The sequence below is a fragment of the Sinocyclocheilus rhinocerous genome, unplaced genomic scaffold, assembly GCF_001515625.1.
Source record: "Sinocyclocheilus rhinocerous isolate Xijiao unplaced genomic scaffold, SAMN03320098_v1.1 scaffold2149, whole genome shotgun sequence".
In the NCBI taxonomy this organism is placed as follows: Eukaryota; Metazoa; Chordata; class Actinopteri; order Cypriniformes; family Cyprinidae; genus Sinocyclocheilus; species Sinocyclocheilus rhinocerous.
Window position 1 is genome coordinate 311,452 of NW_015629053.1, and position 14,569 is coordinate 326,020.

A 14,569-nucleotide genomic window follows, 5' to 3' on the forward strand; every position below is an offset into this window, starting at 1 on the left:
TTTTTTTTTTTTTTTTTTTTTTTTTTTTTTGCAAACCTGCCCTAGAAATTATTTTGCAGTCATGGGATTTAGTTTTTTACATTTTCGGCATTCATTCATTTTTTTTTTTTTATGTTATGTTATTTATTTATGCAAAAACTTTTATATTACATTTTTTACAAAACTCCCCTAGCATTTGTTTAGCAGTAGTTAGAATTGTTTTGGCATTCAGTCATTCATTTTTTTTTATTATTTTTTTTTATTACAAAGCTGCCTCCAGTTTTTATTTTGCAGTAGTGGATTTGTGTTTTTACTAATCAACCCGTTTTTCCCCAGTAAATTTCCTGAGCTATTCACTTGGTTCAAGAACTTCCTTGGATATAAAGAGATGTCACACCTGGAGAGGTACCCAAAAGAAAGAGCCACTGAAGGAATTGCCATGGAAATTGACTACGCTTCATGCAAGCGTCTGGGCTCTAGTTATCGAGCTTTACCCAAGAGCTACCAGCTTCCCAAATGCACAGGAAGAACATCACTCTGTAAAGAGGTAAGAGAGGATTTTCCCTTAACAACAGCTTCTTTACAAACCTCATCACCTTGACGGCTTAATATTGAACATGCATCAAATTACTAAATTCTTTGTGGATGCATCAGGTGCTGAATGATACCTGGGTTTCCTTCCCCTCCTGGTCTGAGGACTCTACCTTCGTCAGCTCCAAGAAGACTCAGTATGAAGAACACATGTACAGGTGTGAGGACGAGCGATTCGAGGTGAGACGCTTCCACACACAAGAAAATTTTTACTGTTCCACTTGCTGTTTTGATTTGTTTGTGATGTAATTCTTGCTAATGATGTCGTTGACTCCTCCCTCTAGCTGGATGTTGTCTTGGAAACCAACCTGGCCACCATTCGTGTGCTGGAGGTGGTTCAGAAGAAGCTGTCTCGGATGTCTGCGGAAGAGCAGGTGAAATTCCGACTGGACAACACTCTGGGTGGCTGCTCGGAGATCATCCACAGGAAAGCCATCCAGAGGATATATGGAGACAAAGCTCTGGACATCATCGATGGACTGAAGAAGAATCCGGCAGTGTCTGTTCCCATTGTACTCAAGAGGTTAGAGAGAACACCCTTCGAAAGGCACATTACGTTTATTATATTACATTGTAGTATATTATTCAAATTTAGTGGTTGACCGGTGTGGGTTTTTCAGATATTTTAAACGCATTTATTTTTTTTACTGGCCCAGAATTTATTTGGCAGTAGAGGGTTTGTGAGTGAGTTTGTGTTTTTACATTTTACATCAGCAATAATATTACTTTATAATTTCTCTAGCACTATATATCATAATATTCTAAATTAATAGTTGACCAATGTAGGGTTTTTTTTATAAATGTATTTGTCTATGTTTTATTTAAAATCTCTGGACCATCAAGGCATTAACTTCAAACAGAACGACACTAAGGTGCTGCGCTCTAAAACGCTTCTCAACGAGATCGAGAGCATCTTTGATGAGGTGAGATGCTCTTTATCCTCTAGAAGAAGTTAAAGGGGTTTGTTCCTCTCAGAGAAATTCATTTTCCCACACATGATTGATGCTTGTGTTTGTTTAGCGGCAGGAACAGGCTTCGGAGGACAACAGTACGTCTCCTAGCGGGCCTCACCTGACACTGACCTACGAGGACCGTCAGATTCTGGAGGGCGCGGCGGCGCTAATCATCCATCACGTGAAACGCCACAGCAGCATCAACAAAGAGGACAAATACAAGATTAAACAGATCATCTACCACTTCATCCCCGACATGCTATTCTCCCAGAGAGGAGTGTTGTCGGACGCCGAGGAAGATGACGACGAGGAAGACATGGACCTCGACGAGGGGGCGTCGAAGAAGCACAACGGGCTAACGGGAGAAGTCAGCGGCAGCCCGACAAAGTCCAAACTGCTGTTTCGGCTCTCTAGGACCGAACTTGCCTACCTCTGCTCTAGAGGAAGTTAAAAGGGTTTGTTCCTCTCAGAGAAACTTGATAGATGGTTGTGTGTTCGTTTAGCGGCAGGAACAGGCTTCGGAGGACAACAGTACGTCTCCAAGCGGGCCTCACCTGACGCAGACCTACGAGGACCGTCAGATTCTGGAGGATGCGGCGGCGCTAATCGTCCATCACGTGAAACGCCAGAGCAGCATCAACAAAGAGGACAAATACAAGATTAAACAGATCATCTACCACTTCATCCCCGACATGCTATTCTCCCAGAGAGGAGTGTTGTCGGACGCCGAGGAAGATGACGACGAGGAAGACATGGACCTCGACGAGGGGGCGTCGAAGAAGCACAACGGGCTAACGGGAGAAGTCAGCGGCAGCCCGACAAAGTCCAAACTGCTGTTTAGCACGTCCACAGCTCAACGGCTTCGCTCCTGCGAGGACGCGTATAATCTGTTTTACGTGAATAACAACTGGTACATCTTCCTCCGGCTGCACCACACCCTGTGCTCGCGTCTGCTGCGGCTCTATGTGCAGGCCGAACGACAGATCGAAGAGGACCTGAGGGAGCGCGCATACATACATAATTTATGGATATAATTTACTTTCTTGTATTTCTGTTTATTCCCTTTATTTAATTTTGTTAGATATTGTTACTTAATTGAAGTGTTTTTAATGAAAAAAGGTTTCATGAATGATCTTTTTGGATATGAAAAATAACATAGAAAAAATAAAGTGGATAAACAGTATGAATAACAAAGAGAATAAAATAAAACTACAAAAATGACTTGTTTTGAAATGTGCACAAATTATGATATATTTTTATTCCATTTCTATTATATATTTTTATATTTTATTTACTTTTTAATTTATTTTGCTTTTTTATATTTGTTTATTCCATTTTCTAAATGTAATTTTTGACAAACATTTCATAATTTCTTGAATTTTTCATAATTGGTTACATAACTTTTTTTTTTGTTGTTCTTCTGTTTATTCACTTCATATACTTTATTTATTTATTTATTTATTTATTTATTGGACTTGTGAAGAAGTTGTGAGATTTTCAAGAAATCAAAAGTTCGTAGTACAATGTCTCAAAAGATCAGTTTTTATAATCCTTGATTGGCCTTGTAGGATATGAAAATCTCTTTTTCCTCCCTGTCTGTAACTGTAGCTCCAGCACATAGTGAGTGAGGAGATCTGTGTTCAGGTCACTGAACTGTACCTGAGTGAGAGCAGCCACTCAGCCACAGGCGGATCTCTGCTCACACAGAGCAGCAGGGCACCGGTGGAAATGTCTTACCAGCGCAAAGCAGAGCAGCTCATGTCCGACGAGAACTGCTTTAAGGTAGAGTTTCAAAATGAGCGGCTAGTGAAGGCCACACGGAGAGACTCACGGTATTAAGAGTCTTTAATCTCTCTTTCTCTCACTCTAGTTGATGTTTATGAAGAACAAAGGGAACGTTCAGCTCACTGTGGAGCTGCTGGACACAGAGGAGGAGAACTCAGATGGGCCAATGGAGATCGAGGTGAGCTTCACTGATTGATTAACAGATCAAACATGGATGCGAACGTCCACACTTCTGTCATTTTGAACTGAATTGGAATGTTGTAGTAATTTTAAAATGAAATCATTTAAAACATTTAAATTAAGTAATAATTTTAAGAAAGAATGATTGAATGAGCGGGTCCTTAAAAAGTCTTAAAATGTCTTAAATTCGGATTCGATGGGTCTTAAATATTTTTGGTCACATTACCGCTAAAATATCTTCAGTCTGACGGACCTAAATGACTGTTTACAATCATTGGACAGACTGAAGATTTTTTCTTCCCCGCGGTAACGTTAGTTACTGCATCATCAGAGAGAATCACAGTAGCAGAATACAGGTTGAACTGCCTGACCAGAATAGCCTGATTAAAACATAAGTGACAAAAAATAACCAGCGAAGTATCGAAGAATGATTCTTCTAATTTTATTAGCCTACGTTCAATGTAAACAGCAACTGATAATGGATAGTATATTTCTGGTATCAAGGTCGCGCTGTTAAGGCTCACTCTGTTTGTCTCTTTGTGAGAGACTTCAGAACAAACGAGCGTAACAGCACACATAAACTCAGAAGAAACACAGAGGTAAAAATTCTAAATGTTTAGTTTATTCATAACATGATATAGTTAAGTAACACGATGACAAGTGAGCTATTTTGCTCAATATTCTCACGACGCAACAAAACATTCAAAACACCTACAGAGTGCATGCATTAGCCTACGTGAAGTCTTGTGCGTGTGCGCATTTACAGTGCGCTCTTTTATGGCATGATTCAGTCTATTAAAATACATTCAGAATGATCACAAATTCAAGACATGGGGGCAGAAAATGTGTATATTTATACCACTTCATATAGTTAATCAAGTTCACACGGAAGAGTGCCTTTTTTTCTCCAAAAATTACCATATACAAATGTGATATTGATTTTTTTACCGTCACTTACTGGTAGTTTAGTTGAGAAGTTTGTTGAAAAGTATGCATTTTTCCCCTCAACATTTGTTATTTGTATACTCATAAATGTATTTAAAACATTAATCTCATAACATTATTTATTGCAGTTGTAATTAATGTTATTTACAGTGTAAATTATTTAATCTGACTGGTAGCAGCCCTATAGTGTATATTGCATTTATTGATAAATTGTAATAATTTGACATGAAAGATGATGCATGCATCTAAAAAGGTTATAAATAGACCTTTGTAAAGGTAAATAAATATATGCAGATTTAAGTATGTAAAAGATGATAGAACACTGATGAAAATACTGCTTCAGAATAAATTGTTTACTCCACCAAAAATCTCAGTGATGCAGTTATTTTGCAGGGATATTTTGTATGGAATATTGTCTGCTGATATGAAAAGTTCACTTTTTATATCGTAGTAATATCATTTATTACAGCAATTATATTTTGTTTTCTTTTTTTATTTAAACAAATTAAAAATTACATATATGTATGTAATAAAATGTGTATTTTCATTACAGGGTTAGGTCTTAAATTTCATAGGTGGTATTAAAAAGGTCTTTAAAAGTCTTAAATTTAACTTGTTCATGTTTGTAGAAACCCTGTATAATAATAATAATAATAATAATAATAATAAAATAAAGAATTGAATAAGAAAATAAGGGGGGGGGAGTCAAATCCAGATCTATTATTCTTCAGTTCCAGGGTTATTATAGTTACTTGAAACTAAAACCACAAAAAAAAACTTTTTTTTAATATCAACTATTTGCCAAAACAATATTTCTAATTTTCACTCAGTTTAAGTTGTACTAAACTAAACTAAAAATGTAAATAAATTAGTTAAGAAAAATGACAGGAAAATTACTTAAACTTTAAAATGGAAATGAAAAATAAAAAAATAAAAACTTAATATAAAAAAAAATAATGATAGCATCTAACTGATACTAAAATAACACTTTTGTGTTTGTTATTCTAAAGAATCTTAATGTAATACATTTTCCCTGTTCTCATGGTCACATGTGTAGTGCTGGTCGGATTACGTTGTGCGGTATCTGTCGGCTGATTTCACATCTCCAGACCTGAAGGAACATCTGTCTCAAAAGCCTGTGTTTCTGCCAAGGTACCCTGTGTTTGTGACCCCTGACCCCTGAACTGCCCAACCAATGATTGAATCTCAGCATTCACACTGTTCTCATGCAGCAGAGAAGTTCATAGAGGTAAATACAATTGGTTTGTCGTCACCGTCCTCCTCTGTTTGTGTAGGAACCTGCGGCGGATCCGTAAGTGTCAGCGTGGCTGTGAGTCTCAGGAGAAGGAGGTGAAGGACGTGAAGGACGGAGGCAGAAAAGAGAACGCAGACAGCATGAAGATGGAGTGCATGTTCAAACTCAACTCCTATAAGATGGTGTACGTCTTCAAATCAGAAGATTACATGTACAGACGCACCGCGCTGCTGAGAGCCCACCAGGTAAAAGCAATGTGACAAGATGCTAATTACAATCAAAATCATATTTAGCTCTTTTTTAAATGTCTAATACAGAAGAAATGTCTCCATTTTTTTTTTTATCAAGATTTTTCAGTTTTGTTCATTTGTGCACTTAAAAAACTGAAAAATCATTATCTGTGCATAACCTAATTAATATTTATGAGATAAGCCTTCTGTTTGTTTTTTTTTTTAATTTTGGGGGGGTCACATGAACTAGCACATCTATAACTTACCTGTCCCCCTTTTTTTTTTTCTTTTTTTTTTACATGTTTTACAAAAGAACCAAAGTCTAACATCTCATTTATATATTTAAATATGCAAAAATTATTAGTATGAAACTGCAGTTACATATTGTTCAATAATACAACCTCTGATTTGTTTCCTCTGATTGTTTGTTGCCATTTTGGCCCATTTTAATATTTATATTATGCTATTAAAAAGATAGTATATTAATATGATTTAATATTTATAATAATAATATTTTATATTGTAACATATATTTATATAAATATATAATTATATTTGTGCAATATTTTTTCCCTTTGTCGCCAATAGTATTAATATTTATATTAATAGAATTAAAAGGATATTGATAGGATTTAATATTTAAATTAATAGTATTATTTAATTAAAATAAAAAAATGATAGCAATATTAGCAGATAGACATCTATATGAGTTTTGGCCAAGCTACTTCCCAGAATTTAAAAAAAAAAGTTTCACCGCATAGCAAATTGTTGCATTTTAAAAATATTGTGGCTGCGAAAATTTGTACTCTACTGTGACTCACGGCTCTCTTGCTCTCTCTTTCTCTCTCTCTCTCTCTCTCTCTCCCTTTCCCTCTCCCTCTCCCTCTCTCTCTCTCAGTCTCACGAGCGAGTGAGCACACGTCTGCACCAGCGCTTTCACGCCTGGACTCAGCTCTGGGTGAAGGAGCACGTAACCAGAGACATGGCTGCTGTGGATCATTATAGACCCTTTATTTGCATATTATTTAAATGAATAAAAATTACATTTGTAGCATAAACATCTGGCTTGTTTTTGACTTGTTTACTTTCTGCAAAAATGGGTGGTATATTTGCTGAATATATGCTCTGAGTGCTCATGTTTTCTCGGTGATCAGGCTGTAGTTGTTATCTGTGACCACCAGGAGGCGATGTCCTCTTAGTTTTGATGCTCTGGTTACAGGGTTGTTTCTGTACAGAGGAAGGTGGTTCTCTGCCTTCATGGCCAGTTGTTATAATGATGCCTATAAACAGAGCTGGGTAGTAACTGACAGTGTTGGGGGTAATCTATTACAAGTAACGCAAGTTACGTAATCAGATTCCAAAAATGAAGTACTTGTATTTAGATTAAATTACATTTTCAAATACTCGTAATCAGACTACAGTTACTTTTTTATTGATTACATATTATTCACGCAATAGCAATAAATGATGATTTGTTGATTCTCGCCAATTCCTCTTTTTCATCTTTTAAATGTTCCTTTCTCAAATAGCCTACCGCTTATATACATTCAGAAAGTCCTCCAGTTTCACACAAAGACCAGTCACTAGTCGGGTGGCTAGAATTACACCGAAAACTGAGAGGCCACACAGCATTTGACCACTGGATTTACAAAACTCATTTTCAGGGGTAAGAAGTGTTTCAACAAGGCATTAACTACTGATACATAAGTTTTTATTTGAATTATCACTCAGTAGGTTATTTAACCATGTATTACTATGTCTTTGGAAGGTTTTTGTCTTTCAAACACATTAAAATGCACATATTGATGTTATTTCTTATTTACATGTAATGCAGGCATTCACAAACTTTTGTTATCTGAACCTCTTTTACCTAATATATTTACTTGAAGTACTCCTGAGATTTTAAAATAAATATTTTAATAATTAATATCACATTTGCATGTTCACAGTTCTCTGACATTTGTTAAAAGTCACATGACATGCAGGTAAACGAATAAATTTTTTTTGTGTGTGTGTTTTATTTTGGCAATATTTTTAAGCTGTTTATTTAAATTTTACATTATTATGATTTAATCCGTTATTAGCTTTTCATTAAACTCTGAACCCCTTACAGTTCCTTTACGAACCCTAGTTCGGGAAACCTTAACATAATGTAATGTTTAATGTACTTCTTGTTAATTACAACGAATGGAATATATTTTCTTACTTTTTTATATATATATATATATATATATATATATATATGGTACAAGATTGTCCTATTTAAATCATTGTGATAAATGAGTTTGTTCAAAAGTAATCTAAAAGTAATCTAAAAGTAATCAAAATGTAGTCTGATTATATTACCTAAAATGTGTAATGCAATGGATTACATTACTAACTACAATTTTTGTCATGTAATTTGGAATCAGTAATGGACTACAATTTGTATGTAGCCTAACCTACCCAGCTCTGCCTATAATTCTGATTACGATTAACCATACTTTGGGGACAAATTTGTACCCAGAAATGTGGTGTGCTAAATATAAAACCTTTTTATCCTTGTTTGTAATAAATAAATAGGCCTATGTATGTATATGTATATGTAAACATGCCACATACTTTAGTCCAGTTATCTTACAAATCAGTTTTAATCAGTTTTGTGTATAATGTCAGATACATGAGGGTGACATTAATTCGGATATGGAAATGTAAAATCATGTTGAGCACATTGCATTGTGGGATACATGTGTTGTATTCTGTAGATTTTGGTCATGTGTGTATTTTAGGCATACATATTTGCATTGTGCGCACAGAATACATACTGCAAAAATGTAGCATGCTATTCAAAAAATGGTCTTTCTCTTTCTCTCTGTTGAGTCAAGACTTTTACATGAACCATTAATTTATCCTATACTTTTGTTTAATCTACTACGATTTATCTGTAATGCCTGAAGAAAGCTGTCCGTTAGTAATACTATGAATCTATACCAGCATTCATATCAATAAGACAATAATTTTACATCGCATTTGGTGTTTACATAAAGATGTTTTGCGAGGTAAAATTAATAAGCAGGTAAGTGGACAGACTGCAAAACTCATCTTTCGAAGTGAAAGGTGTAAAATAATTCATCCAGTCTGAATGTTTTCTCAGCGGACCCCATCTGACTCCGTAGGACTGGAATGATCCGTGTGTGTATGTTAGTTACTAGACAGAATTGTTTTGGACAGGTTGAAGGATGGTGCTTTTTCTTCTGCCCAGTCAGAGTGACACAGATTGTTGTGTGTGTCTGTGACGGGCGCTCGGGCTGACAGGTGCTGCGTCTCCTGCAGCGAGCTAATGAGAGAGAGAGAGAGAGAGACAGACCGCGCTGTCTGAGGTGTGTGTGGGAGAGCGACAGACGGATACCGAGGGAACCTTCATTAGTCTGATCTGGCGTCTCTATAAGCTGATATAACTGTCAAATAAACTCGAGTCATGCAGAGCCAAACTTATAGTCATAAAGTCTGGTCTGCTTTGCTGATTTTTCTGGCGGGACAGGAAGTCACTGACTGACGTTAAAGTGATTGTTCACCCAAAAATGAAAATTGTTATCATTTACTCACCTTCATGACATTCCAAACCGGTATGACTTTGGGCCTGTTTACACCTGGTCATTTCATATATTTTCGTTGATCGGATATCTATCTGATTTGTTAAAACGTTTCCATTTACAATTGGCCACATAAATGTGTCGTCGCAAAACGGATATAAATCCGATCTTCAATTCCCGCGCTAGATTTAAATGATTGCTATCGGGATATGAAGATACTTTAAACCAGCATAACAAAAACATTTTCTGAAGACAATCCCCTATTGCACCTTTAAAGGGTTAGTTCACCAAAACATGAAAATTCTGTTATTAATTACTCACCCTCATGTCGTTTCAAACCCGTAAGACCTTCGTTCATCTTCGGAACACAAATTAAGATATTTTTGATGGAATCTGAGAGCTGTCTGACCCTGCATAGACAGCAACGCAACTGAAATGTTCCCAAGTCCAGAGAGATCCGTTTCCTACGTTGTTGTGATTTGATTTGAACGGAAACAGCGTATCCGTGTGACGCAGCTGACACAGAACAGCATACGCTGTTTACCTCCAGATGATATTCTCCAAAATGGCACTACAGGGTGATGCAGAGGAGACGAATTGTTGAATAAAGTCGTTTTTTTTTTCTGTTGTGCACAAAAAGTATTCTCGTAGCTTCGTATAATTACGGATGAACCCCTGATGTCACATGGATTATTTTACAGATTTCCTTGCTACGTTTCTGGACTTGGGAACATTTCAGTTGCGTTGCTGTCTATGCAGGGTCAGACAGCTCTCAGATTCCATCAAAAATATCTTAATTTGTGTTCCGAAGATGAACGAAGGTCTTACGGGTTTGAAACGACATGAGGGTGAGTAATTAATGACAGAATTTTTGGGTGAACTAACCCTTTAATGACCAAATGTTCATTTTTGGGTGAACTATCCCTTTAAACCTAAATAGTAATATTTTAAAAGAACAACAATAATAAAAATGAAATGCATAGCAACTAAAAATTAAAATGAAAACTGAAAATATAAAAATAAAAGCTAATTCAAAATATTAATAAAAACTAACGGCATATGAATAATACAAAAATTACATGAGATGCATCTAAAATTATTTAGCCTACCTTAAAATGTAACGCATACGGTACTTTCGTACATTTAAAACCATCTGTCACAACAATTGCATTAATGAAATAAAATATATACAAATAATTATATATTAAATAATGTATATAATAAATATATTAAAATAAATATAAATTAACAAATAAAAGAAAATTTAGTTATGGTACCTTGGCAACTAACTAAGTTGAAGCACTAAAATTACTAACTGATAATAAAAATGTCATACCTTTAAAACTATCTATTGCAACTTCGGTAGGCTATTGCAGAATTTTTGTATTATTTTTATTTTTATTAATACTATTGTCATTGCCATTATTATTTAGAAAATAATCTTCACAAACTCCTTGTCTAGATCTACTGTGATTTGGGATGCATCAAGGGTAGGCTATTCATTGCACTATTTTTGTTAATATTTTTCTTACACGTTTTGTTGTTACATTATCAGCAGGGGCTAGCAGGGCCATGCTAACGCTGGTTATGCAGGGTATTTAGGATGGATAGTATGCAAATCTGGATGCGGAGAAATCCATTCTGCATAGCTGGAGCATCAAATGCCGAATGAACGCGTAAAATCTTCTCATTAACTCCCTTAGATTCACTTCAAACGACAGATTAGCTTTAATTGTTTCAGTTCACAGCGGCGCTGGCCTCGTTTTGGCCCCTGCGGGCCCCTCGGAAGATCTGGAGGGCTGCAGGGAACCCCTGTCCGAGCTCATAGAGCGCGCAGTGTTTCTCAAAGCCCCCGTCTGCTGATCGTTCCCAACAATGAGCTCTTTCAGTGCGGAGAGCAGCGTCGGAACCAAAGCCCTCATCAAATTAACATAACGGCACACATTTGCGCGGTGGCCCGGGCTTTCTGAGTGTGTTTATTGTGGACGAACGCATTCTTCCGCGGTGTAGCGGGTCAGAAATCAGGGCGGTGTGAGGAGGGCCTGGCAACCGCCGGTTTGGGAGGTTGCGTTGTTTGGTTTTGTGAAACGGCGTGTTGAAAGAGCAGCTTTTAGCTCCTGGCAGCCCGGTGGCAGGAAGACTAATCGTTCCTCGGCGTTTGATGTTTTGTGGTTCGTGTCTTGGGGTTTGTTTGTTGGTGACAGTGATTCAGAACTTCAGAGCTGAGCCAAAGCACAGGCAAAGACGCGCGGAACGGCTGCAACAATCGAGTCAGGACTTCCTGAGACGTTTATATTAAAAGTGGGAACTGAGTTGAACATTCAGGGTTTTTTATTGGTTGAGCAGGAGTGTTGCCAGAGCAAAAGGTTGTTTGTAGCTGTTAACGTTTCTACAGACTGATACAAAAATCATAATTTATTTTTAATTTCGGCTTATTATTGTTACATAAATTATTGCAGATAACTACAACCCTAAACAGCATCTAAAAAAATATATATTAAAATGTGGTTGGTCGCCTATGTCAGTCAGATGAACTCTTTCTGTGTTAGTGGACTGTTCTGAGCCAGAATAAGCAGCAGTGAAGTCCAGGCTTTGTTTCAGTCAAAATCTGGCCACATAAAACTACACACTAAACTGCCTATGTGGTAGTTAGTCTATGGTTTTCTCTTCATGTGAGGGCCGCGCACACACACACACACACACACACACACACACACGCGCAATATCAGCAGCACTGTCTGAAAATCTGCACATACTCTTTGGCTCTGTTTTGTATTGTCGTCACAGTTTGCGAGGAGCGAGACAGAGAGGAAGATGAGGAGAGTCTATCCTGTGTTTCTCATCGCAGTGATGGATTGCCTCATCCATCAGCTTTAATCTCACTGCAGCCACAGACCAAAACAGCTCCATCTCTCCCACACATTCCTCCTATCCATGCGTCCGTCCGTCTGTCTGTCTGTCTGTCTGTCTGTGTCTGTCTTTCTGTGTCTGTGTGTGTGTGTCTGTCTGTCTGTGTCTGTCTGTCTGTGTGTGTGTGTGTGTGTGTGTCTGTCTTTCTGTGTCTGTCTGTCTGTGTGTGTGTGTGTGTGTGTGTGTGTCTGTCTGTCTTTCTGTGTGTGTGTGTCTGTCTGTCTGTCTTTCATTTTCTGTTTGAAGTGTAGAAAGCTTCATCCCAAGATCATCACAAGCCCTCTAGTTTTATTGTACAAGTGCGCAAGTTAAAAACTTTGTTCATTATAATGCGAGCCTTCACATTTATTGTATCGCCTGTTTGCAGTGTAGACAGCTTTGTTGATCATCGTGTGTAGTATTCTAGTTTTGTTGTGCTGCATCGCCCGCTCTCAGTGTAGACGGTGTGTTTGGCATCCCTTTGTCTGGATTTAGGGTTTAAAACCCGCCTCTTTGTCTGTGCGTTTGGATTTCCGTTCTGTTTAGAGAAATTCACACAACCAGCTAAATCTGATCACTCACTTCAGCATCACGTCTCTTAAAGGGTGGAAGCGTCTGCTGCTTATCTGCGTCTGCCACCCGCCCGAATCTGACTGCGGGCCAGAGTCTGTGTCTAATGACAGAACAACTGTCTCTCTGCAGAAGACTCATTAGTTCAGCAGTGAACCATCTTCTGTTTTTACTACATTGGATTCTTGAGTTGATCTTTGGAGGTTCTTGATAGGCTCTACAGATCAGCGTTTTGGTTTCTAGCTTCTTTAAAGCACCAGTACATGATGGTTTTCTAAAGAATCAAAGGTTCTTATTGGAACTTGAAAAGATTCTATGACATCAGACCTTTTTAATTCTGAAACCTTTAAGTAGCTCTTCAAAAAATATGACAGAGAGAGAACCACTGATGTTCGTTTCCATTTTTATTACTGTTTTTGTTTGCAATACACATATCTGTGTCAGAAACGGACAAAGAGAGAGAAACAAACAGAATGAAATCCCACAATGCACTGCACGGATACATGTTCATTGCCTGACATGTAAAGAAGGGTTCTGGTTTTTCTAGACAGAAGGTTTCTTGGGATGCAGGGCTGTTTGGTTGCGTTTTTCATGGTCGCTGTCTCCACTTCTCCTTATTCTCGCATGTAAATCCTTGTGCACACCACGTTGTCGGCCCCAAAGATCTGAAAATGAGAGAAAGGAACAAAGAAATCTGCTTGAAGCAGAGCGTCTTGCAGTTAACCTCCATTATGTTGTGTTTATGAAATAAAGACAATCGGAACTGTCCGTAATCCCTTTTGTGCTTTATTTTGGACTAAACTAAAGGAAGCACATTCATCTTATGGAAATGTGTCCTAGATTCGCAGGGAAACGCCAAAGACAATCAGTGCTGCATTCTGGGATTGTTGTTCTCCAGACATCGAGCTCTGAATTCACTTAGCAAACCGTGAGAAATGTCAAGTGGCCTGACTGTCAGATTTCAAGTGAGCGGTTCTGATTTGGGTCAGACCTGCATATGTTTTGGACAGTCCTTCACATTCCTGTGTTCAGCCTGAATAAGCGTCTGACATTTGTTCTCAGGGGTCGGCCGTCAGGAGCGCCTGTCCTGGAACTGATTCATGACACTTTTATTTTATTGTTGAATTTGGATCAAGGCCCACATATGGGTGTTTCATCAACTATTAGCACTTTTGGCCCTGTGGACTTTTAGAAAATAAACTCTCTTCACACTCTCACAAGCTTATTGAACTTGTCTTCTGATAATGTCCAACAGTGGACATCCATCATAGAAGAGTTTTTTTTTTTTCATGAACATTTCACACATTACGTATTGTGTTTGAAAGCATTATGTGGTGAAATAACATTTTAAACATTTTAGAAATAAAATGGCCGACTCTGTTTTTCTAAGGCTTATTTCATAGCAACCATTTCATGTATCTTAAACAGAAGCAATTTTCTTAATTAAAATTATGCAAAAAATATAATTTCACTTTCATACACTACCATTAAAGGGGTCATATGACGTTGCTAAAAAAGAACATTATTTTGTGTATTTGGTGTAATGAAATGTGTTTATGCGGTTTAAGGTTCAAAAAACACATTATTTTCCACATACTGTACATTATTCCACATACTGTA

At 37.3% G+C, this 14,569-nt stretch overlaps 1 protein-coding gene and 1 pseudogene across 1 annotated transcript in view; one reads left to right on the top strand and one right to left on the bottom strand.

Annotated features, from left to right (window-relative positions):
* LOC107738657 (paired amphipathic helix protein Sin3a-like) overlaps nt 1-12,367 on the top strand; it is a 23,902-nt pseudogene extending 11,535 nt beyond the window's left edge.
* A 975-nt stretch (nt 12,368-13,342) lies between these two features.
* Nucleotides 13,343-14,569, bottom strand: part of LOC107738648 (cellular retinoic acid-binding protein 1-like) — a 12,765-nt gene continuing 11,538 nt past the window's right edge. The window contains exon 4 of the mRNA XM_016550429.1: nt 13,343-13,614. Within this exon, the coding sequence (XP_016405915.1) occupies nt 13,564-13,614 (51 nt within the window). The 3' untranslated portion in view covers nt 13,343-13,563. The remainder of the gene's footprint in view (nt 13,615-14,569) is intronic.